The sequence below is a fragment of the Lissotriton helveticus genome, chromosome 1_1, assembly GCF_964261635.1.
Source record: "Lissotriton helveticus chromosome 1_1, aLisHel1.1, whole genome shotgun sequence".
In the NCBI taxonomy this organism is placed as follows: domain Eukaryota; kingdom Metazoa; phylum Chordata; class Amphibia; order Caudata; family Salamandridae; genus Lissotriton; species Lissotriton helveticus.
In genome coordinates this window covers 1825982026-1826007617 of record NC_136057.1, presented here as the reverse complement: position 1 = coordinate 1826007617, position 25592 = coordinate 1825982026, and the positions used below count along the sequence as shown (strand labels likewise).

The following is a 25592-nucleotide window of genomic DNA, read 5'->3' as shown; positions in this document are numbered from 1 at the left end:
CGTGGCCGGTAGCCCATCAGCTTCATTAAAAGTGCATTATAACCTATTTCACTTGTAATATGGCGGATAGGATATCCGTGAAGTTTTAACAGATTATTGCTCCTTTAAAACTCTAAATAAGACCCTTATGTTAGTAAATGCGGTGAACAAATGATCTTTTGTTCATTCCATTATCTCAAATTCAAGCATCATCCTGACACATAGGTGATGCTTCGACCATGGTCGTGCCTAACGTTAGTGTGTGTTTAGGTAACAGGCAGTCCCATTTGGACTGAAGGTCTTCTGACGTTGCCTCTTCCTAGGAGAATTCACATATAGTGAGTTGCAGCCTTTCATCCGTCTCTCATTCCATCCTTTCACCAATTGATCCTTGCATGCTTCCATCATCCACTTCAATCTATCCTTGCACCATTCCTTCCTTTGTTTTTTTCTGCCCTTCCTTCCTTCGAATCAACCTTTCAATTTTCTTATCCTCTTTTCATGCGTGCTTCCTTTCACCCTTTCCAAAGCATCACATAGAAAATCTATGTACACGCCATAGGACTTTCTATAGCGTGTTCAAGAATGAAATGTGATTTCATAGCAGTTTACTAGCAAACAAAATGTCAATTTCGGCAACATCACAGGAGTTACCAACTGGTGCCCGAAAAGTCTATTTCTTGACTGGATAAGGAAGCCAGGTGTAAAAGCATATTTGTCGTAATGATGTATTTCATAATAATTTTCTTTTTTTTTCTTCCAGGTGATATAAAAGTTGTCAGCGGGAAGTACACATACAACAATAACATGGCAGCTCGAAGTTTGGAACTGTCTGGCCTGAACATCGGCTTTGACAACGTCACAATTATCGACACCCTCAGACTGAATGTAACTAAGAGCGACACGTCGAATACAACCTATATCTTTGAAAACCTTACAATATGCGAAACATATAACATCTCCCTCACCAATTTCCAATGCAGCCCTCAAAATTATACACTCTCACAGATCTGGAATGTCCCACCAGGTAAGGATGCGCTTGGATTAGTCTCAGCTTCTAAGTGAATTTTATGCTGTAATTATTTTATTTTAGTAAAGCTAGTACATTCCAAGCACGTCAATGGATCAGCGGCTTCCAGTATACATACATGTGAAAAGCATGTATAACCCATCATCTTCATTTGTTTATGTTTTTGTTTAGACAATATCTTCTTTATTAATACTCGTTGTTTAACTCTGAAGTTACTCGTCTGAGTCCCCTCGAGTAAGGGGGAGGAGAAGAGGCAGGTAAGTGGCCCTGCTATAAGTCCTCGGTAAACTTTTCACCATACCATTTAGCCCTCAAGAACCTCTACTCAGAGACGTTTTAAGGCATGGGCAAAGTGGACTTTGCCCCAGGGCCTTGGCATTTCAGGGGGCCCCCCTGAGAAAGCCTGCTCTGGTCTTCCCTGATGACCTTGATTAATATTAAACAGGTTATTTTATATTCCGTTTTCCTTTTATTTATTTTTAATGTGGTTGATGTGTGAGAGTCTATTATGGATATTTTGAGGAGAAATGCTGCACTTCATGAAACGGTACAAAAGGGGATAGTGATGGACGGAGCATCTGAACTAATCAAACACTCACACCCAGTCAAAAGATCTGGGTTTAATCCATCACCGTTCTTTAGCCCACTCTGCCACCCCAGTTTAGACATGGCCATATGCAAATCAGTCTGACCCTGTGCCTCATGGGAACAGTCCAGCCCGAACTGCCAAGCCATGCATTCCCTGGACCGGAAACAAGCTTCCTAGGACCGGTTTCTGGCATTCCAGCCTTCTTCAGCCAGGCTTGCTTGAATCCAGTGGCAAAGTGAGCAAGGGACTCACGTCTGAGCATACCCTGCCAACTTATGGCGAACAAAGCGGTACAAAAGGGGGTGGTGATGGACGGAGCATCTGAAGCAATCGAACACTCACACCCAGTCAACAGATCCGGGTTTAATCCATCACCGTTCTTTAGCCCACTCTGCCACCCCAGTTCAGACAAGGCATATCCAAATCAGTGTGACCCTGTGCCTCATAGGAACAGTCTAGCCCGAACTGCCAAGCCATGCCTTCCCTGGACCGGAAACAAGCTTCCTAGGACCGGTTTCTGGCATTCCAGCCGTCTTCAGCCAGGCTTGCTTGAATCCAGTGGCAAAGTGAGCAAGGGACTCACGTCTGAGCATACCCTGCCAACTTATGGCGAACAAAGCGGTACAAAAGGAGGTGGTGATGGATGGAGCATCTGAACCAATCAAACACTCATACCCAGTACCGCTTTGTTCGCCATAAGTTGTCAGGGTATGCTCAGACGTGAGTCCCTTGCTCACTTTGCCACTGGATTCAAGCAAGCCTGGCTGAAGACGGCTGAAATGCCAGAAACCGGTACTAAGAAGCTTGTTTCCGGTCCAGGGAAGGCATGGCTTGGCAGTTCGGGCTGGACTGTTCCCATGAGGCACAGGGTCAAACTGATTTGCATATGGCCATGTCTGAACTGGGGTGGCAGGGTGGGCTAAAGAACGGTGATGGATTAAACCCAGATCTGTTGACAGGGTGTGAGTGTTTGATTGGTTCAGATGCTCCGTCCATCACCACCCCCTTTTGTAGCACTTCATGAAACATCCTAACAAAAAGTTTTTTTTAGATAATAACAGGACTTCACATATGAGATATGGGATGGTGTCTTAGAGATTATTTGCAGTAATATTAAAAACACACACCATTTTCTGTTAATATTAGATATAATAAGCACATTTAAAATTGGGAGGTGTGTGTTTGTGCACTGTGAGCATGACCAAAGAGGGCATGAAAGAGCTCAAATTGGATCATAAATTCAAAGCAGGGCCTCCCAGATCTGTAAGATGTGTCCTTCTCTGGCTCATGATCAATCGCCAGTCAGTTTTGCTATTTTATGCTTTAATAAAATTAGTTGGGTGTCTAACTTACACATACATCCCACAAATCAGTCTAGAGTTGAGTTTGCTGACTAAGCAGGCATCGGTCCCATCATCAGTCTCAGATGTTGTCTATTGTCTGCTAGCACTAGATGACTGGATGCGGAAACTGCATAAAGACAAGCCATCGAAGACAGAGACCTTGGTGAGTGCCTAACTTAAAAAAAAAAATAACATTGGTCCCTCAGGATCATTATCTACTCCCACCCCTATGCCTTTTGTGGAAAACCGTAAAGTCCTTGATGACTTTGCCCTTTGAGTGGGCGACAAGTTAGCACCTACAGACAAGGTCAGACTCTAAAAAAATATATCCTAACCGAGGCAAGGTGCAAATACACAGACAACATTTGGACCATCCAATGTTAACCGTATAAGTGCATCAAAATATCTGTAAATAAGATGAGAATTTTAGCCAGGGCAGTAGTCAGAAACATTTGTAAGCTCTCTTCATATTTGAATTGCTTCTAAGCACTCATAAGAGGCCTGTTAGAAATGAGGTATCTAGTTGTCAGTACGTATGCTCACTGTCCAATAGGGACCCTCACTCTAGTCAGGGTAAGGAAGTCACACAGCTAAGATAACCTCTGCTCACCCCCTTGGTAGCTTGGCATTCATAGTCAGGCTCATCTTAGTGGCAATGTGTAAAGCATTTGTACATACACGCACAGTAACACAGTCAAAACACTACAAAAGAAGTCCACACCATTTTAGAAAAATAGCCAATATTTATCTGAATAAAACAAGACATAAACAACAAAAAACAACATACACAACTAAACATATCACTTTTAACAGGTTAAATAAGTTTGAAATCAATGGATGCTGGTGTTTTAGCACAAAGTACCTGATATGCGCCAAAAACAAAGACAATGTAGGCCATAGGGGAGGTGAGGCGTCTGAAAACACAGTGATGCATTTGTTTCTTACTACTCAGAGGAGGTGATGAGTTGATTACGTACTGGCAGAGGAGGTGATACGTAAGTTCCTTACTGCAGAGGAAGTGATGCGTTGGTACCTTACTGCTAGGCAGGGGAGGTGATGCATTGATTCCTTGCTGACAGGGAAGGTGATGTATTGAATCCTTGCTGACAGGGAAGGTGATGTGCTGGGGTCTGAATGCGCAGCCTTGGTTCCTTATTTCGGTGTGGCGTAGAGGAGGAATCAACGCCCAGGCCAATGTGTCAAAATTAAGGGTGGGCGTAGTTCGCGAAGTAGCACTACGCGAAGTGCACTTCGCACTACGCGAACTTCACGTAGCACTACGCGAGCTGCGTAGTAGCATGTTCGCACTGTGCAAGATGCATTTTCAATGATTGCACAGTGCGGACAAGCATCCGGCACTGTGCATGCATTGAAAACGGCATGTTGCACAGTGCGAGCTGTAGTTTTCTGCCGCTCGAGTAGATTATTACTCGAGCGGCAGCTTTCTCAACGCGAACAGGTATTTTCTCAATGAGAGCGGTCGCGAGCATGCGCAACCACTCACAATGAGAAACCTGACCTCCTCGCATTGAGAATCTCGCCGGGATGTCATTTTGCTTGCTCGCGGTCGCGAACATGACGATCAGGACCGCGAACAAGCAAAAAATGACCGCTGCACTACGCATGTTCGCACTGTGCTACGTGCAGCTCACGTAGTGCGAAGTTGCGAAAACTTCGCAAACTCCGCGAGCGTAGCATAGTGCTTCGCCCAGGGTTAGTCAAAATCCGGATGTGGTGCGTTGATGCAGCAGCAGCGAAGCAGACGCTGCATAGTTTACATAGCCACAAACTCGCGATTCTTCAGAGTCAGAGTGGGTGGCATGGATGTTGGTGACACGGGGCTCAGGACTCATGCTGCAACACTTTTTTGGCTGCACTGCAGTTGCTGCAGTGATTCTTTAGCTGCATATCAGCCATCTAAAGCAGCGGCGTATAGATAAAACAGGTGCCGCAAGCTAATATGTGGATATTCTTCGTAGATCACCAGTTTCTACGTCCAAGGGCCTAGGAACTGTATTTGGCACCCCTTAGCAAGTCATGACTCTCATCAGTCGAGCCCAGGCACTGGTAGGTGAAGTCTTTGATGGTCCTTAGACTTCGTAACAGGAGGCAAGCACACACAAGCCCTTGGAGAACCTTGGAAGCAGGAAACAGAAAGCAAAGTCCAGTCCATTCCCTCCCAGGACAGAAGCAGCAAGCAGCAGGCCAGCATAACAAAGCAACAGGCAGACAGTCCATTCTACAGCATCAACGCAGAATGTCCTTTAGTCCAGAAGTGTTCTGAGGTTATGGTATCATAGCTTCAGTATTTATACCAGTTTCTGCTTTTGAAGTAGGCAAACTTCAAAGGAAATTCTTTGTAGAGGACCCTGCTTTTCCCTGACCTGGCTCCAGACACACTACAGAGGGGTGGAGCTTTGTGTGAGGACAGGCACAGCCCTAATCACATGTCAGTGACAACTACTCCCACCACTCTAGCTCAGGAAGTCCCTTCAGCTTGGTGATGCCCATCAGGATATGCAAGGCACAACTCTGCTCTCTTTGTGTGACTGTCTAGATTGAATGTACTAGAGCCCAACTGTCATCCTAACACAGATGTGGATTCTGCAGACAGGTAGAGGCACAGAATGCTTAAGCAAGAAAATGCCCACTTTCTAAAAGTGGCATTTTCAAACACGCAATTCAAAAACCAACGTCACCAAAAGATGTATTTGAAAACTGCAAGTTCAGAGACATCAAATGCCAAACCTCGATCAGCTACCAATTGGAAATTACACTTAAAAGATATGTCAAGGCACTCCTCATGTTACCCTTTGGGGGAGATAGTTCTTGCAATAGTGAAAAACGAAATTAGCAGTATTTCACTATTAGGACATGTAAAACACACCAGCACATGCCCTACCTTTTAAATACACTGCACCCTGCCCGTGGGGTTACTGTGTGCCTACCTTAGGGGTTACTTACATGTAACAAAAGGTAAGGCTTGAGCCTGCTAAGTGGGTGCACTTGACAAGTAGAAATGGCAGTTCAGAACTGCACACACACACACTGCAGTGGCAGGTGTGAGAAAGGCTTACTACTAGCATTTGATTTACAGGCCCAGGGTACACCTGTTGCACTTTACTAGGGATTTATGAGTAAATCAAATATGCCAATCATGGATAAACCAATCACCTCCACAATTTAGACAGAGAGCATATTCGCTTTGGCACTGGTTTGCAGTGGTAAGGTGCCCAGAGTCCGAAAACCAACAAAAACAGGTCAGAAAAAATAGGAGGAAGAAGGCAAACAGTTTGGGGAAAACCCTGCACAAAGGGCCAGGTCCAACAAGCTCCAACAGTTTAACATTTTCAAAGAAAAGATCCATATAGCGACCAATACAATAAGGGGCCCCCTGAGAACGATGTAGGGCAAACCAGCAGGGGAAAAGAACCAGTTACAAACAAAGGAATGGCTGCCCTATATGTTTAAATTAATGGCTCGAATGAGTCCAATGATTTCAGTTGCGCAGTTGTGAGCTCACTACATTTCAAGGCCGCACCACATCATGTACAAAACAGGAGATAGGAAGATACAAACATAGTTTTATTTATTTTCTTTTTTCAGAGAATACATTTTTCTTTTAATTACATTATAAAAAGACATTTAATATGACAAAAGTTCAATCATAAAAACAGCCCCACATTACCCTAAACGTCATTCATTCAGATACAACAAAGTCACAAATCTAACATACCCTCATACAAACCATTCAACACATCCAACTTATAACAAACAAAACATCACAGTCCGAACAAATCCCAAAGTTGTAAACTGAAGATGTCCTGCATTGTCCTCTCAGCACAATGCCGGAGACCCAAGGTGGTAATATCAGGACGGTGAGTGGAAGCGCCAACGCGCGTTTCGGTGCCAGGCCCGATCTACGGCCACACCTTCATCAGGGCAAATACACGTAGGGAAATGAGGGGGCAGACAATAAACGGAAGGCAGCCAATCTATGATAGACAAGAAAATATAATGTAGTAGTTATGCAATCACCAAAGAATTCTTATCAAAGTTTATATCTCAAAGCATTTACATAATTCAAAATTACATACGAATATTTTACACACTAATAACAAGCTGATCCATGGTTTGTTATTATATACATTTTATTTCAGTTGCAAACAACTATGTATAACCTAAAATTTAGAAAAATCATCACCAGCAGGTGCTGGCAAAAGTGGGAGTCTCTAGGGATTCCCACTTTTGCCAGCACCTGCTGGTGATGATTTTGCAAAATTTTAGGTTATACATAGGTGTTTGCAACTGTTGAGCTCACTACTTATGCTATGAAATAAGATGTATATAATACCAAATCATGGATCAGCTTGTTATTAGTCTGTAAAATATTCGTATGTAATTTTGAATTATGTAAATGCTTTGAGATATAAACTTTGATAAGAATTCTTTGGTGATTGCATAACTACTACATTATGTTTTCTTGTCTATCATAGATTGGCTGCCTTCCGTTTATTGTCTGCCCCCTCATTTCCCTACGTGTATTTGCCCTGATGAAGGTGCGGCCGTAGATCGGGCCTGGCACCGAAACGCGCGTTGGCGCTTCCACTCACCGTCCTGATATTACCACCTTGGGTCTCCGGCATTGTGCTGAGAGGACAATGCAGGACATCTTCAGTTTACAACTTTGGGGTTTGTTCGGACTATGATGTTTTGTTTGTTATAAGTTGGATGTGTTGAATGGTTTGTATGAGGGTATGTTAGATTTATGACTTTGTTGTATCTGAATGAATGACGTTTAGGGTAATGTGGGGCTGTTTTTATGATTGAACTTTTGTCATATTAAATGTCTTTTTGTAATGTAATTAAAAGAAAAAATGTATTCTCTGAAAAAAGAAAATAAATAAAACTATGTTTGTATCTTCCTATCTCCTGTTTTGTACATGATGTGGTGCGGCCTTGAAATGTAGTGAGCTCACAACTGCGCAACTGAAATCCTTGGACTCATTTGAGCCATTAATTTAAACATATAGGGCAGCCATTCCTTTGTTTGTAACAAGATCCATATAGCGGTCTGTAATATAATGATTATCTCATGGCAGGTGCTACTAGCTTTGACATTCTATGCATGACACGGGGCTCAGTGTGGTTTACTGGTCACCAAATTTTACCTCGCGCTCGCCACATCATGCCGATGCGGCGAATGCAAGGTAAGTTTAAAAAAAAAAAGTATTTTCCCTTCTCATCTTCTGTTGTCTCCGCCCCCTCCCCCCCACCACTATTACCTCCACTGGCCGGCACTGATTGCCACGGCCTGTTGCAATGGTGCATGCCAAGGCAACTTGCACAAACGTTGTCACCCTAGCTTCCTCTTCTGCCTAAATCAGGCCTGTGATCGGGTGTCTCTGATGGAAGGATGCCCAGACCTTTCACTTCTGTGGTACAGGATGGAAGCCTAACCTCAATGTCACATTGTTATAGGAAGAGGACTCATAGCTAATAACACCCTGCAAGTCTAACACATTTACCTGGGGCCAACTCTTCTGTTGAGCTCTGATCAGCAGACCTCAGCCTTGAGGTCCTGCATTTGATGAGAGAGACACAAAACAGGAGGATTTAAGAATTGGATCTCCTTTTACGACTCCACAAATGGTATTATGGCGGTGGTCTAATGGAGCAGAGAATAATTTCTTGTTCTTTCCTGTCAGAGTTTTCTTTTCAATTTTAGAATTCGGCACTGGGTTACCTGTATGGTGAGGTGGACATATCTACATGAAGTAAGGAATGGGATGAGAAAGGGGGTGAAGAGGTAGTGAGGTTCTAGAGCAGTAATGTCTGACAGTCGTAAGGTGAGGAAAGGGGAAGAAAGGACGTTTGATTCGTTCTCTAGAAAATCAAGCAATCTCACCTGCTGTTACATAAATATTTTGTTGCAGATTTCTCGCCCTCACACAATGTTGACCTACTCGGGCTATAGCCGCATAACACACAAAGACATGCTCAAAAGACTCCAAAAGGGGATATTTTCCGCACAGGGGCAACTGCTGCGACAGGTTGGTTTGATTCATCCCCTGATTCCACCCCATCTTGTCCTCTGCTGTGCGCTCACACAACCACTCATGGAGCCGGCTTTCTGCTACAAAGAGGTCCAAGATGGCGCGCTGTATTGTGCTTTATCTAGAGAGCATTTATAATTTGACTCCCTGTCATAGAATGTGTCCGAAATTTGGTTTCAGTCTCAGCAAGGATTAATTTATCATTGCAACAGGCTTTCAACCCCCTCAGCCGCCTTAGCAGCTGAATGCACTATACTGTGGTGCATTGTGTTTCCAAATGAGGTCTCACACTGCTCGTCCCATCAGCGTGTGACCCCGGAGCATGATGGTCGATGTAGTAGGTATCAGCGGGTGCGATTTTACCCGAGTCTTGAATCTTGAGGGTATTCACTGATGTGCTTGCCATCCCTGGACACGTGTTTCGCGTTCATTAACGCTCGTCAGCAGAGATTAGGCGTGTGTACGGGGTTGCTGCATGGGCTGCCGAAAATATTCGTATGTCCAGATACCTCTTACGGCGCGCAGGTGCGGAATCTCAAGGTCGTCACCTTCACCGGCTCAAGGGAGCCTGTATAAATAGTATTTCCAAATGAGGTTGCACACTGCTCGTCCCATCAGCGTGTGTCCCCGGAGCATGATGGTCGATGTAGTAGGTATCAGCGGGTGCGCTTTTACCCGAGTCTTGAATCTTGAGGGTATTCACTGATGTGCTTGCTATCCCTGGACACGTGTTTTGCGTTCATTAATGCTCGTCAGCAGGGATTAGGCGTGTGCACGGGGTTGCTGCATGGGCTGCCGAAAATATTCGTAGGTCCAGATACCTCTTATGGCGCGCAGGTACGGAATCTCAAGGTCGTCACCTTCACCGGCTCAAGGGAGCCTGTATAAATAGTATTTCCAAATGAGGTCGCACACTGCTCATCCCATCAGCGTGTGACCCCGGAGCATGATGGTCGATGTAGTAGTATCAGCGGGTGCGCTTTTACCCGAGTCTTGAATCTTGAGGGTATTCACTGATGTGCTTGCCATCCCTGGACACGTGTTTCGCGTTCATTAACGCTCGTCAGCAGGGATTAGGTGTGTGCACGGAGTTGCTGCATGGGCGCATTGTGGTTTTACAGGAGGGCGAACGCGCGCGGGAACACACACAGTATTCCCAATATGAACATTTCGCTGAACCCCTTTCTATCCTGTTACAGCAATTTTATTTAAAAAATACATAAATGTACACACGATTTGATGTTACCGCTTGAGGTAAGAAATTGTGCAAATGCTTAAATACCGCAGCATCAAAAGAAAAGTAATCGTTTTATGAATTTGACAGTTTTGTGTAAACATCCAAGTGACATTAAATCTGACTATATTTCACAGACCCAAAATTGTTCATGCTGAATATAACAGAGAACAGTACGTTTGTAACTTTTACGTGGGATATTGGAGATGACGCTGAAAACTGTAATTTGAGCTACAAATACACGTGCAAAACTGAAGGTAGGAATAATCCTTTCTTAATGGTTTTAAGCAGCTAACTTATTTTCTCGATTGAGCATTTGTGAAAGATTTTGCTTAACTAGTTGTGCTTTTATGTAACATCTGTCTGGCCTCTCTGAGATGGCCATTCTGTTTGTCTGCTCTTGGCCCTACCTCCCTGTCAGGCCTTTGAGCAGTGTTTTTATGCCTTTGTAGCTTTCTATATTTCAGACTCGTGAATTATAGTTTGTCTTATTTTGTCTCTTTCTTTCAGTCTAATAGTGTTCTGTTATTCTCTTACATCCCTTCTCGTTTTCTCCTCTCATCTAATTATCTCTCAGCATACATCCATCCATCCACCCAATCTTTTTGTTTCCCACCAAGACACATTTTGTTATTTTGAGGCCCCTTTTCAGAACTTCTTTTATTCTATTACCCATTGTCAGCTAATGCAAGTGCTGTTGATGTCAAATTATAATGACTTGTATTTTATGCTATCAAAAACCGGGCACACAGTAACAGATACAAGTTTATGCTGCCTGGCAACCACATCCGAATGGCACCAAACCAGAGCTTGAACAAACACAGATGAAGACATTTCTTTCTGAGCTTAGATCTACATTGTTTGTCTTAGACACAGATAGACATATAGAGAGGTGAGCTAGTGAGACAAGTTTAGAGATATGAAAACTAAAGAGGGATAAGGTAGAGAGCGAGGGCACCTTGAGAAGAAGTACAGGAAGACATGCCAGGTAATGAAAGTAGTGCTGCAGAGAGTAGGACAGAGAGAGTGGGGAGAAGGGGAGAATGAGAGGGGTGTAGGGTGAAAATAGGTAAAGCAGAGGGAGAGACAGAGAGTTGAGGTAGAGAACAAGGTGAGGTTTATAAAGTAGTAGAGAAAGACCGGGGTGAGATAAAGAGAGTGGTGAAGACTGAGGGGTGGCATTGGGAGGTGAGCAAAGAAAGAGAGGTAGAGGCAGAGAGTTGAGGTAGATGAAAACATGAAGGTAGGGAAGTGCAGATGTAAATATGTGAGGTAGGTGGAAAAATTGAGTTAAAATAGAGAATGACCTGCAAAGACAGATGAGAGGTGTAATGATAAAAAAGGTAGCGAAAGAGGGGTAAAGAACAGGAGTAAGATAGAATGCAGAGGTAGGAGCAAGAGAGAAGAGAGGTTGAGTGGGGAGGTACCTAACAAATGGTCAGATACATTGAGAGGTCAGGAGGCAATGCCAGAGAGGGAGGGGTGGAGTAGAGAGAGCGATGATGTAGTGACAGAGATTTAAGGTAAATAATTAGGTACAGCAGGAAACAGGCTGGTTAGTGGTGAGAAAGAAACTTGCGAGAGAGGCAGAGAAAAGTGAGGCATAGGAAAGTAAAGAGAAGTGAGTTAAACAGAAGATGATGGTGGGCAAGAGCAGACGGAAGAGAGATGCAGGGAGGTCAGATGGAAACAGATTAAGGTGCAGAGAGAGGAGTGAGACAGAGAAAGAGAGTTGAGGTAGAAGTGGTAGAGAGAAAGAGGATGGCACAGAGAGTGATGGAGAGACGGTGAGGTTGGGGGAAAGCGGCAGAAAGAGGCGGGGTGGTGAGGCGCATTGAGACAGCGATGGAGTAGCCAGAGGTGAGGTAGAGTGAGTTGAGTTAGAGTGAGAAGGGTTAGGTACACCGAGATGTAGAGAGGGAATTGAAAATAGAGGGTCAACTAGAAGTGGTGAGGTGAGGTAAAAAGAGAGACACAAAACAGAAAGACTCATTTTGAATGTAAGGTGGGGCAGACCCGTAATGTCCATTCATCTGTGAAGTGAGCATACGCAACTGTCAAATAAAAATAATCTGTTTTTATGCACATCATTTTTACAGAGGAGACTTTTGAGTGTCTGGCTAACTTTATCAGAGGACTCCTTAGAGGGTGGGTGCCCTGGGCATCTGACTACTTTGCCACTCCTGAAACAGCTATGTACCTGTCTGTAGGCATGCCAGAAGCTTTTGTGGAGATGGGTTCAAAATTTGCGAGGTGTCCTTTTTGGTTGTGAACCAAGGAAGAGGTGTGGGCCAGCGGCTAGGGTGCCTGACTCCGGACCATGGGGTTCACGGTTTGATCGCGGGCGTCAGCGGCAGGTTTGTCCAGCACCGTGTGACTCTGGGCAATAGATCGCTTAATTTTCCTGACAGCCCCAAGCGCCAGGACACCTCTCAGGAGGTAGCTGTAATGCTGGTGGTTCATTTATTTAATTTCAATTAAGAAGACGTGCACACTGTGGAAAGAGAAAACACAGTGTCTGGCTCCACCTAGTGATGTGACTCCATTAGCTCCATTAAGAACAGGTCAGACATTCTGTTTTTTATTTAAAGACGTGTAACAGGAGAGCAGGGCCTCAACGGTTGTGGGACCAGGGACAAAGAACCCTGGCTCCGCTGTCCTAGTGAAAGCCCAACCTCTCTGTCTTCTTATACGCCTGTTTGTCAGCCTTTCTGTTTCGTTATCCTCTTACCCCCTGCTTTTGTTTCTTTTTTCTTTTCCCTCTATCTTACTGTCTCTTGTTTCCTTTTCACAGACGGTGCGTCTCACTCTCTTTGTCTCTCTTTGTCTTGTTTTCCAGTGCCTCCCTTGACCTGCTCTTTCACTTTTCCTCTCTTTCATCCCTAACCTGTGCACTCCTTCCTCCTTTAGCCTCCCAAGCCCACCCTCATATTTGCACAGCTACTTATAAACTCACTACAGACAAATTATGTGAGCCGAGTATTCATCTTTAAGAGATGAATACATCTTAAACCGGGCCTAAGGAGCTGAAACATGTCCACAATCCTTTGATAATACCACTAGATCCAGTAACTCGATCTTCCTAAGTATCAGCTTATTTTACATTAGTGAAAACTCACCCCTCATTAAAAACTCTGTTTTTTTTTTCCTCTTTTTAACAATTTTTTCCTTTTTTCATAAAATTTGGGTTTTCACCTTTTTGTGGGAAAAATCCTCTATCTCTGGACACTGCACTCGAGACCAGAGGTGCCTCTGGCTGAGGCTGGCAACCAACACAAATTGGAACACCCTATGATAACTGCCATAACTTCAATGTGGGGCGGATGAAACATATATACCGCACTCCTAACAACATTGAGTCTTTGAGGGTATTCTAATCATTTTTCCCTAACCAATGGTTGAGAAGTGTTACAAGTGTCCTTTTTCAATTTTTGATTAATTACATCTTAAACCGACCTCTAGCAAAGTCAATGGGTTTCCAACTTCGCATCTTCATAAAGCATATCTTCTGATCAGGTGAGCATCAGCCCAGCTAAGGTCAGTAGTAGGGTTCATAAGTAACTCTGTCCACAATACCCATCATTGGCAGTGTCCTTGTGCACATTACAGATGGTACTCGACCTATCAGCAGTGCCTCGAACCCCATAAGCCACAGATGCTTGCCTTCAATATGCTCCAGAATGGCTACTGCCAATGATGCTCAAAATATAAGCGCCCTTAGTGCACATGTGTAAGGAAATGCCTCTTTTTGCATGCTCACCCCCACACTCTTGGATTGATGCTGTTGGTTTATCGACTCCGAGAGTGCACTGAGGCTGCTAACCAGACCACAGTGCCAGTGTTATAACTCATTACAAAGGGAATGTTGAATTGGCTATCCCCAATTGGCAAGGACTAACTTACTTATAAGTCCCTAGTATATGGTACAAAATGGCTCCCAGCCTGCCACTGCAGACTGGAAGTGCACTGGTCACACTCTTAGTTCGACTTTGCTATTCCAACTAATGGCAAAGCCCACACTTTCCTTAATAAATTGTAAGCTTCCCCTAAGGAGGGCCTGTCGAGGCTAAGGCAGGCTCCAGTGTATCATTAAATTGGACTTGTATTTTAATATGTGTCTTAACAGCAACACTTCTAAACTGTAATTTTGCTGTGGGAGAGTTAGTAGCCCCATTGGTTAACACAGGGTTACTGGCTGACCCCTCAGCCTAGCTAACCTTTGAATCGGACTCCTCAGAAGGGTACTTTAAGGTATCAAATTAATTGTGGCATTAAACCCAACTTGATACGTAATTCGAGCTTAATGTCACTGTTAAAGAAATGCAACTTTTTAGAAAGTTGCCACTCTGGGACCCAGTTTGTCCCATGACTTCATATGGTCACCGGCCATCAGACAGCTTTCTGCCCTCCTGGGAAGTAGTGTGAATAACTCCTAGCCTTAGGAGCGATAGCAGGCTGCTACAGGGCAAGATGTCATCTCCCCTTTGCAGGAAACCACTCAGGGTGTTGTCTCAAAAAGTGATCTTCAAAGGGGAAGCCCCCTTTGGTGATCAACAGGCGATCACACTCCTGAGGGACTGCCTTTTCTTCAGGTAGATTGGATAGCGATGGGGACAGAGAGGGGAGACCAGTGATCAAACCAGTTTTTATATAGGTGTTAAGCACACAGGTAGCCACAGATTTAGGGTGGGCTACCAAATTCCTAACATGTGAGGAAGTCCTGTTATCTTAAGAGTGGGCAGAATAGCGCATTTCGGGATTGCCAGATACCACACATAGCCGGAGAGTCATTAATTAGAAGGAGCGGACTTGGTAGACCATTGGCTAGTGACTGCATCATTGCCCCACTGCACTTTCTGGGAATAAATATGCCACCCCTCACACCCTGAACCTCATATCACATCAAAACTGGAACAAGTACCGAAGAAGGACTGCCCTGATGACCCTAGGACTGGGTGCACAGAGGCTGCACTGACTACTGGACTGCACCTGCTGCACCTTGGGCTAGTGAAGGGAGCACTTTGCCAGTGGCACCCTGGTTTGGAGAACAGGTATGCCCCGGATTAAGGAAGTGACTCCAAGGGCCAGTGAGCTGGCCCTCTGGAACCATCACCAGGGTCATCAAAGCTGAAGGAGCTCACCTCGACAAGTCTGTAGCCACTTCAGAAGAATCTCCACTGACTGACGCTGGGTGAACCAAGAGACCTATCCTCAACAGCCAAGAGTTGCACCTGAGTCAGCCAGTTCCGGGAGCCACTCTTCACCAACGGATATTGTTGGGAATGATGTATACTGAGACTAGTGTCTGTATTGAAGAGGACTTCGAGAGACCCCTACCTCTGTGGCAAAAGTGCCCCAACCGACCCATGGACTGAGAAATAACTGCAAAGGCACCCCCATCGACCACACAGTACCCAGAGCATCTTTGAGCATCTTCTATCTCCTGTATCCGCAGCATCGGGCTACTTAATTGAAGTCTATGGCAGTCTTGCTGTAAAGTTTGGAACTGGACTGGAAAAAGCTTAGGTGGCCAGATAACTGTCCATATATTCCTCATTGGCCCCCAGATCTTCTCCCTGCTGGATCTGGTCTCCCAAGCTGGGCTGGAGTAGCCAAACTTAACTCTTACGAACTTTTCAAAAGTTAACAAACTCTACGGATACCAATGCTTTTTTGCGGTTCAATGAAACAGTACATTTCTTTAAAAATCTGTATCTAAAGGAGCACTCAGTGGATTTGTCTCATCAGGGACTCGGAACATTTATAAAAATATAATCTATCTTTATAAATTGGTGTTGGATTTCTTTCGTGTTGTGTGGCTTTCTTATTTTGTTGGTTGATACTGTTAAATGCACTGCTTAAAGCGGTACAAAAGGGGGTGGTGATGGACAGAGCATCTGAAGCAATCAAACACTCACACCCAGTCAACAGATCTGGGTTTAATCCAACACCGTTCTTTAGCCCACTCTGCATCCCCAGTTCAGACATGGCCATATGCAAATCAGTCTGACCCTGTGCCTCATGGGAACAGTCCAGCCCGAACTGCCAAGCCATGCCTTCCCAGGACCGGAATCAAGCTTCCTAGGACCGGTTTCTGGCATCTCCGCTGTCTTCAGCCAGGCTTGCTTTAATCCAGTGGCAAAGTAAGCAAGGGACTCAACGTCTGAGCATACCCTGCCAACCTATGGCGAACAAAGCGGTACAAAAGCTACCCAGGGTTGAGCTTAAGGTTTGACAAATTAGCCTGACTGGACCCAAAACAGTTTTTGCAAGTGGATTGCATGGTATGGCTGCACAGCCATATACAATATAATACACCCATATCCTCACACCATAGCTGGTAAAGCAAGTGAATCTTTTGACACTGATTTTCACTGGCACATTTCTAAAGGTCCACTGAAGGATGGCAGACTGACACATTTGCATGGAACATTATAGATTTGTTTATTGACATGGCACATTTATCCAGGTACTTGTTTTTTTACAGTTTGTAACATAAGTGTGCGCTAATGTGCAAAGGTTTCTTTAGACACTGTAAACAACAGTTCAGTGTTGAAGAAACACAATCCTGGCATCATCTTAATATGACTCAACGATAGCATAGTGGGTACCTCGTGGAAGTTCATTGAGGGAGAATCCAGATACAGTCGGTATAGAGCAAGAATATTAAACCTGCTTTGGACCAGAGATGAATGATAGAGATTGTTTCATGGTGAGATGAGCTTGAAGTCTAAGAAGATGGGCTCAAAGTTTGAGCACCCTTTTAGCTACAACACCATTCCAGGAGACACCAAGTCTTGATCCTTATGCAAACACTTACCAGTGCAAATGTTATTTCATCTTATGATATACTAGAATTGCTGCACCCTATCACCTGGGAATTTATCCTGGTGCTGAGCAGGTATGAGCCTAGTCAAATCTAGGGCCTAGTGGGACTTCTCGAAAAGCCAGATCTTCAGCTTCTTGTGGATTTCAAGAAGTGGGGGGGGGGCTCTTATGTGTAGAGGTAGGTCCTTACACACTTTAGGATCAATATAGGAATAGGCTTGAACCTCGGATATGGTTTTCCATATGCAAGGGAATTGTGTAAATAGGAGTTTGGAAAAGTTGAAGTGTCTAGAAGGTTTGTGAGAGCAGAAATGATTGTTGGGGTATGGTGAGACAGTGTTATAGTTATGTAGTGCCCTGAAGGTGTAGGTGTGGAATCTGAATTGTGTTCGCTTGTGCATGTGGAGCCAGTGGAGCTCCTTCTGGAGTGGTGTGATGTGAGTGCATTGTGAAGGTTGAGGGTGATTCTGGCTGCTGAGTTCTGAATGATTTGCAGCCTTCTGGGGAGTTTTTTGTTGATCCTGGCATAGAGGGTGTGCTTGTAGGCCAGCTTGCTTGTGATGAGGGCGTGCATGACGGATTTCTGGGTGCTGATTGGAAGCAATTTGAAAATTTCCTTCAGCATCTTGGGGGTATGGATTCATGAGGTGGTGACAACATTGACTTGGGAGGTCATGTCCAGTTCACTGTTGATGATGATTCTTATGTGCTTGGCATTGTCAGTTCTAGCTCTATTAGTCACCTGGTGGTGTCCAACAGTGACATGCTCTTCCTGAAGACGATAAGTGTGGTCTTGTCTGTGTCCATCTTCAGACAATGGCTCTTCATCCAGTAGTGGATTTCAGTCATCCAGGCATTTAATTTGATCCACGTACTGGGTACTTGTCCCTGAGGGAGAGAATGAGTAGCGCTTGAGAGGGTGTTGATATTGTGAGAACAAATGATGCTGGCTAGAGGGATCATGTATGCGTTGAAGAGGGTCAAGCACAGGGAGGTTCCTTGCAGAACTCCACACAGGAGTCTGAGTGTAACATGCCAAGCTGACTGACCAAACTGGATGGACTACTTCATGGTAGCTGTGGTTTCTTCTGAGGTGATGATAGGTCATGTAGTTAGTAGGCCTGGGCGGAGCTCACAGAGTTTTACTCCACGGAATCCGTTGAGTTACTGAAAAACTCAGCCAAATTCCACGAAGTTCCGCAAGCCGGCGGCATATTACAATAAGCAAAGTAAAGGGGATCTATAATAGTTTAGCCAAAATATTCAATTGTTAACGTTGGTGTAGAGGTTAACTGTGCAAAATGGTTTCCCTAATTTCAACACAAGATGGTAGTGCAAGCATGTAGTATGGCATCTGAATCTGCTTCATCAAACATGCGTTCTCATAATAAAAAAAGTTATAAGTTGTGGAAGGGTGTGGCTCACTGGTTAGAGGCGGCAGACCTGTAAGCAGAGAACGGCCCGGGACCAGGGTTCAATTCCCGACGCGGCAGGGTCTTGGACCAGGGTCAACGGACTCGATAATTCTCGCCTCAGTGCCTACTCTAACCAGGGAACACACTCGGTAACTCTGGGCATTAAGATTGCCTCATCTCTACAACGGCCCCGCACAGACGCCGGGGATGCCTGGTTTCACCCTGGAGATACCCAGAAAGGGACCATCTCACAGGGAAAACCAGGACGGGTTCCCCAGCGGTCTACAGCGCCAGGACACTCGGGTAGAGTAACAGTGCGCTTTACAAGTATCCCACATTTACATTTATATAACTCCTACAGTTGCCTCCAGGTAGTTGTGTGCTGAAGTGCCGCTCACAAATGTTGCAAAGCACAGGCTTATGGCTGTATATCTCTTGACTTAAACCTATTCCAACCCACAGAATCTGAAAGCTGCAACAGGGAGAATGTCTGCTTTCTATATTAAATAATGCGCAGCATGATTTATTAGAGAATGAGAGGGAGCTGAGCTGGGACCGCTTTCAAGAACTTTTGCAATCCATGAAGCTGCTGACCCCGCTTGACCTTCCCCCATAGCCGACTGTGTCTGCAGAAAGTATCACCATCACAATACATTGAAGTATTTAAAGTACAGGCGTTATGGCACACTCACCTTCAGAAATGTTTGCACTGTGTCTTGTGTCTCTGTCAACACATGTGGCAGTCTCGGCCCTGGGGCACGTCACTCACCCAGATTACTGCAGACACCAAAGAGGCAGACACTGGGGCTTCGACTCTGCTCTGCCCATGGCCTGTGCCATTACTAGTATACCTCTTCTTGGTACTGACACTCACAGGCACAGCCTTCCCTACACTCCAACAGCTGAGACCAGCTCCTTAAAGATGATATCACTGTATAGAGTCAAAATATCGAGTTTTTAATATCGAGTAAAAAATATAGAATGGACATAATATCGACTAGACATAATATAGACTACCAAAATATCGACTAGAAAATTGTAATATCGAATAAAATGTACATAATATCGAATCAAAAATATAGAATGGACATAATATCGAATCAAAAATATAGAATGGAGATAATATCGACTAGACATAATATAGACAACAAGAATATCGAATTTTAGGTCAGTTAATATTAATAGTTTTTTTTTGTGTAATATAATTCTGTAGCAGGTTGTGGGTTTATAGGGGAATAGGGTGGGAAGTAATTTAATTATAATTAATTAAATATGTTATTTTATTTTGTGTTATTTATTTTTAATTAATTGTTAATTATTTATTAATTGGTAATTAATTAAAATATAATTGGTAATTAATTTTAATAGATTAATTGATCAATATTTTAATTTTAGTAATTTATTTTCTATAGCTGGTTGTGGGTTTATAGGGGAATAGGGTGGGAAGTAATTTAATTATAATTAATTAAATATGTTAATTAATTAATTGGTATTTATTTTGAATTAATTGTTAATTAATCATTAATTGGTAATTAATTAAAATATAATTGATAATTAATTTTAATTGATTAATTGATGAATATTTTAATTGTAGTAATTTATTTTCTGTAGCGGGTTGTGGGTTTATAGGGGAATAGAGTGGGAAGTAATTTAATTATAAATAATTAAATATGTTAATTAATTAATTGGTATTTATTTTGAATTAATTGTTAATTAAGTTTTAATTGATAAATAATTAATTCTTAATTGATAATTAATTTAAATTAATTGTTTAATTGACAATTCTTTGAATAATATTATTTTATTTTCTGTAGTGGGTTGTGGGTTTATAGGGGAATAGGGTGGGTAGTAATTTAAATTTAATTATTTAAAAATTTTAATTAATTAATTAAATACATTAATTGATTGGTATTTATTTTGAATAAATTGTCAATTAATTTTTAATTGGTAATTGATAATTACATTTTATTAATTTATTAATTAATAATTATGTGAATAATATTAATTTATTTGTAGTAGCGGGTTGTGTGTTTATAGGGGAATAGGGTGGGAAGTAATTTAATATAATTAATTAAACATGATAATTAATTAATTGGTATTTATTTTAAATAAATTGTTAATTAATTTTTAATTGGTAATTAATTAATTTATTGATAAATAAAATGTATTAATTGATTAATTTATAATTATGTGACTTAGATTCATTTATTTTCACTAGAGTGGGGATATTACAATTTAACCCTATGCTATCCAACTCTTTCCTTACTGTTGCACTCAGTGGAGTGGGAATAGTAATTTTTACCCCGACGTTATCCAATGCTTTCCCTACTGTTGCACTCGCTGGAGTTGGAATAGTAATTTTTACCCCTACGCTATCCAACGCTTTCCCTACTTTTGCACTCGCTGGAGTTGGAATAGTAATTTTTACCCCTACGCCATCCAACTCTTTCCCTACTGTTGCACTCTCTGGAGTGGGAATAGTAATTTTTACCCCTACGCTATCCAATGCTTTCCCTACTATTGCACTCTCTGGAGTGGGAATAGTAATTTTTACCCCTACGCTATCCAACGCTTTCCCTACTGTTGCACTCGCTGGAGTGGGAATAGTAATCTTTACCCCTACGCTATCCAACGCTTTCCCTACTGTTGCACTCTTTGGAGTGGGAATAGTAATTTTTACCCCTACGCTATCCAACACTTTCCCTACTGTTGCACTTGCTGGAGTTGGAATAGTAATTTTTACCCCTACGCCATCCAACGCTTTCCCTACTGTTGCACTCTCTGGAGTGGGAATAGTAATTTTTACCCCTACGCTATCCAATGCTTTCCCTACTGTTGCACTCTCTGGAGTGGGAATAGTAATTTTACCCCTACGCTATCCAACGCTTTCCCTACTGTTGCAGTCTCTGGAGTGGGAATAGTCATTTTTACCCCTACGCCATCCAATGCTTTCCCTACTGTTGCACTCGCTGGAGTTGGAATAGTTATTTTTACCCCTACGCAATCCAATGCTTTCCCTACTGTTGCACTATCTGGAGTGGGAATAGTAATTTTTACCCCTACGCTATCCAACGCTTTCCCTACTGTTGCACTCGCTGGAGTGGGAATAGTAATTTTTATCCCTACGCTATCAAACGCTTTCCCTACTGTTGCACTCTCCGGAGTGGGAATAGTAATTTTTACCTCTACGCTATCCAACGCTTTCCGTACTGTTGCACTCGCTGGAGTTGGAATAGTAATTTTTACCCCTACGCTATCCAACGCTTTCCCTACTGTTGCACTCTTTGGAGTGGGAATAGTAATTTTTACCCCTACGCTATCCAACGCTTTCACTACTGTTGCACTCGCTGGAGTTGGAATAGTAATTTTTACCCCTACGCTATCCAACGCTTTCCCTACTGTTGCACTCTTTGGGGTGGGAATAGTAATTTTTACCCCTACGCTATCCAACACTTTCCATACTGTTGCACTCGCTGGAGTTGGAATAGTAATTTTTACCCCTACGCCATCCAACGCTTTCCCTACTGTTGCACTCTCTGGAGTGGGAATAGTAATTTTTACCCCTAAGCTATCCAATGTTTTCCCTACTGTTGCACTGTCTGGAGTGGGAATAGTAATTTTTACCCCTAGGCTATCCAACACTTTCCCTACTGTTGCACTCTCTGGAGTGGGAATAGTAATTTTTAACCCTACGCTATCCCATGTTTTCCCTACTGTTGCACTCTCTGGAGTGGGAATAGTAATTTTTACCCCTACGTTATCCAACACTTTCCCTACTGTTGCACTCTCTGGAGTGGGAATAGTATTTTTTAACCTTACGCTATCCAACGCTTTCCCTACTGTTGCACTCGCTGGAGTTGGAATAATAATTTTTACCCCTACGCCATCCAACGCTTTCCCTACTGTTGCACTCTCTGGAGTGGGAATAGTAATTTTTACCCCTATGCTATCCAATGCTTTCCCTACTGTTGCACTCTCTGGAGTGGGAATAGTAATTGTTACCCCTACGCTATCCAACTCTTTCCCTTCTGTTGCACTCGCTGGAGTGGGAATAGTAATTTTTACCCCTGCGCTATCCAACGCTTTCCCTACTGTTGCACTCGCTGGAGTTGGAATAGTAATTTTCACCCCTACGCTATCCAACGCTTTCCCTACTGTTGCACTCTTTGGAGTGGGAATAGTAATTTCTACCCCTATGCTATTCAATGCTTTCCCTACTGTTGCACTCACTGGAGTTGGAATAGTAAATTTAAACCTCTCGCTATGCTACGGAAAAAATATTGTATATGTTTTGTTAATAATATGTACATATATATATATATATTGGATATATTCAATTCCTGAAACGCGTCAGGCTCTTATGATAGATGGTTGTGCTCGGAGCATTTTGGGGATCGAGCTGTGAAATGGATGCAAATAAAGAAAACGTGCCTATTCAACTTCGTGTGGATCTGCTTCACTTGGGCTTCCTGTCTGTTTTGGATAATTTTCGGCTGCTGCTCGGTCGAGAGGCGGACCCCACCTGTGACCAGGGTCCAAGGCAGGCTTCACTCCAGGAGTTTGCCACGGAACGAAGCAAAGACTGGCGCCTTGCAGGGGGCGCTGCTTTGGCACGATTTTGCAGCTACAAAGCGCTCTCCGAGGGCTCCCAGCGCTGCCCTTCACCCCACTGGGGGAACAATAGTGGTTATTGAGAAGTCAGAGAAGCAGCCCCACTGTGGGAAGAGGGTTAGTACACTACAAGGCACAGAATGCAGTGCAAGATAGGCCACGCCCACTTGGCAGGTGATTTGTATTTGAAGAGGTGTACGACCAGAGACTGTTTCTCAGAACTTTCGAACCTTGCCTCTGATGAAAGGACAATTCCTGAAACGCGTCAGGCTCTTATGATAGAAGGTTGTGCTCGGAGCATTTTGGGGATCGAGCTGTGAAATGGATGCAAATAAAGAAAACGTGCCTATTCAACTTCGTGTGGATCTGCTTCACTTGGGCTTCCTGTCTGTTTTGGATAATTTCCGGCTGCTGCTCTGTCGAGAGGCGGACCCCACCTGTGACCAGGGTCCAAGGCAGGCTTCACACCAGGAGTTTGCCACGGAACGAAGTAAAGACTAGCGCCTTGCAAGGGGCGCTGCTTTGGCACGATTTTGCAGCTACAAAGCGCTCTCCGAGGGCTCCCAGCGATGCCCTTTACCCCACTGGGGGAACAATAGTGGTTATTGAGAAGTCAGAGAAACAGCCCCACTGTGGGAAGAGGGTTAGTACACTACAAGGCACAGAATGCAGTGCAAGATAGGCACGCCCACTTGGCAGGTGATTTGTATTTGAAGAGGTGTACGACCAGAGACTGTTTCTCAGAACTTTCGAACCTTGCCTCTGATGAAAGGACAATTCCTGAAACGCGTCAGGCTCTTAAGATAGAAGGTTGTGCTCGGAGCATTTTGGGGATCAAGCTGTGAAATGGATGCAAATAAAGAAAACGTGCCTATTCAACTTCGTGTGGATCTGCTTCACTTGGGCTTCCTGTCTGTTTTGGATATATATATATATATATATATGTTAAAAAAAAAATTTTAAGTTACAATAATTATTTATTCATTTTATGTTTATTTAAGTATTTTAAGTATGTTTAAATTAGTTATATTTATTACTATAGTACTTTAAAATTACTTTTAAGATATTTTAAAAAATCGATATTTTGACTGTCTATATTTTTTCTTATCGATATTTTGGAGTCAATATTTTTATACTTACCTGTTTGTAGATAGGAAGTCGATATTCTGGCATTCTATATTTTTACCTCAATATTTTGACTATCGATATTCTGTCAGTGATCCGATATCACATTGAGCGCTGCAGGCACGGTCTCGCACAGCATTGGCAGCCTAGCACCTTTAACCACATTTACTGCTGATGGCCGACAATACCAGCTATGAAAGAGAAGGTGAAGTGAGCAGAGCCATCAGGACAGTGGACACCAGAGTCAAGTAAGTTCTACTGCCACTGACTGTATCCCTAATGTGTGTGAGGACTATCTGGTATAGCAGTACAGATTTTGGCTTACTTTATGCACAAACAATGCACGACAATATGCACACTGATGCCATAACTCATGCACCCACGTTGCATATGACCCGTCGGCGCTCACTGCCCGTGAGCTGTCAATACCTGAGTCCTGTCCGTGTCGGTCGGATTCCGGCAGTTTGTTAACAGTGAGCATGACTCTGTTTGTTCAGGGCTTCTGAGGTTCCCTGGCTTCACTTCACCCTGCAGAAAACACCATCATCTAGTGGTGGGCGCCGGTAAACTCCGCTCTGCTGGTGGTTGGTGGAGTTTCTTTTCTCAACTGCACTCTGCAGATGGAGCGTGGAGTGGCAAAACTTTGAAAACTCTGCCAGTGGAGCACATTTCACTGCCCCTTGCAAGCAGTTAACACTGGTTCTTTGGATAAGATCAGGAGACATTTAATGAGGTGTTGAAAAGTGGATTATTATTAGTGATAAATAGTGACTTACCACTAGAGATAAGTACTGTCTTACCACTAGTAATAAGGCCACAAATGCAATGAAAAGTTCAGACAAGGTCTTAATAAATTATTCCCTTGCTCAGCCCTTGTTAGCTGGCAACAACCAGGCAGGTGTAACTTAGCAGATAGGTTTGTAAAGCATTTAAAAACACAACTATATTAAATAAGTAAGTCACAACACACAATAAAAATCCAACACCAATCTATAAAAATAGGTTATATGTTTCTTAACAAATCGACACCTAAATGAGAAAAATCCAATGTTGGGGGACCAGAGTAATGATTTTTTAAAGAATAAACACTTTCTAGTGCTTCAAAACATATAGCACCAAATTGGGACATTTGTTCACGCTTGACAGGGTCAAAGTCAAAGTTAGAGGCCGACCATGATGGAGCCCTTGTTGGACATACTTGGGGCCTGATTAAGATGTTGGTCGGAAACTAAACCGCCTGACTCCTGGCCTGATTTGGGTCCAACCAACTCGTGGTCGGTTGTTCCTCCCAACTGATTACGATGCTCCGAAGGAATCCCGTTGACTTCAATGGGAACCTGTGTTCCGACCGATAACACAACCTCCTATGGGGAAAATGGCTG

The 25592-nt window shown here is 43.3% G+C and overlaps 1 protein-coding gene across 5 annotated transcripts in view; it reads left to right on the top strand.

The window, feature by feature from the left end:
* The window catches only part of PTPRC (protein tyrosine phosphatase receptor type C), a 654339-nt gene that overhangs the window by 274778 nt on the left and 353969 nt on the right, over positions 1–25592 (top strand). For all 5 annotated transcript variants that reach the window (XM_078641033.1, XM_078641026.1, XM_078641055.1 and 2 more), the window contains 2 exons: positions 743–1006; positions 10369–10488. In XM_078641033.1, the coding sequence (XP_078497159.1) occupies positions 743–1006; positions 10369–10488 (384 nt within the window). The remainder of the gene's footprint in view (positions 1–742; positions 1007–10368; positions 10489–25592) is intronic.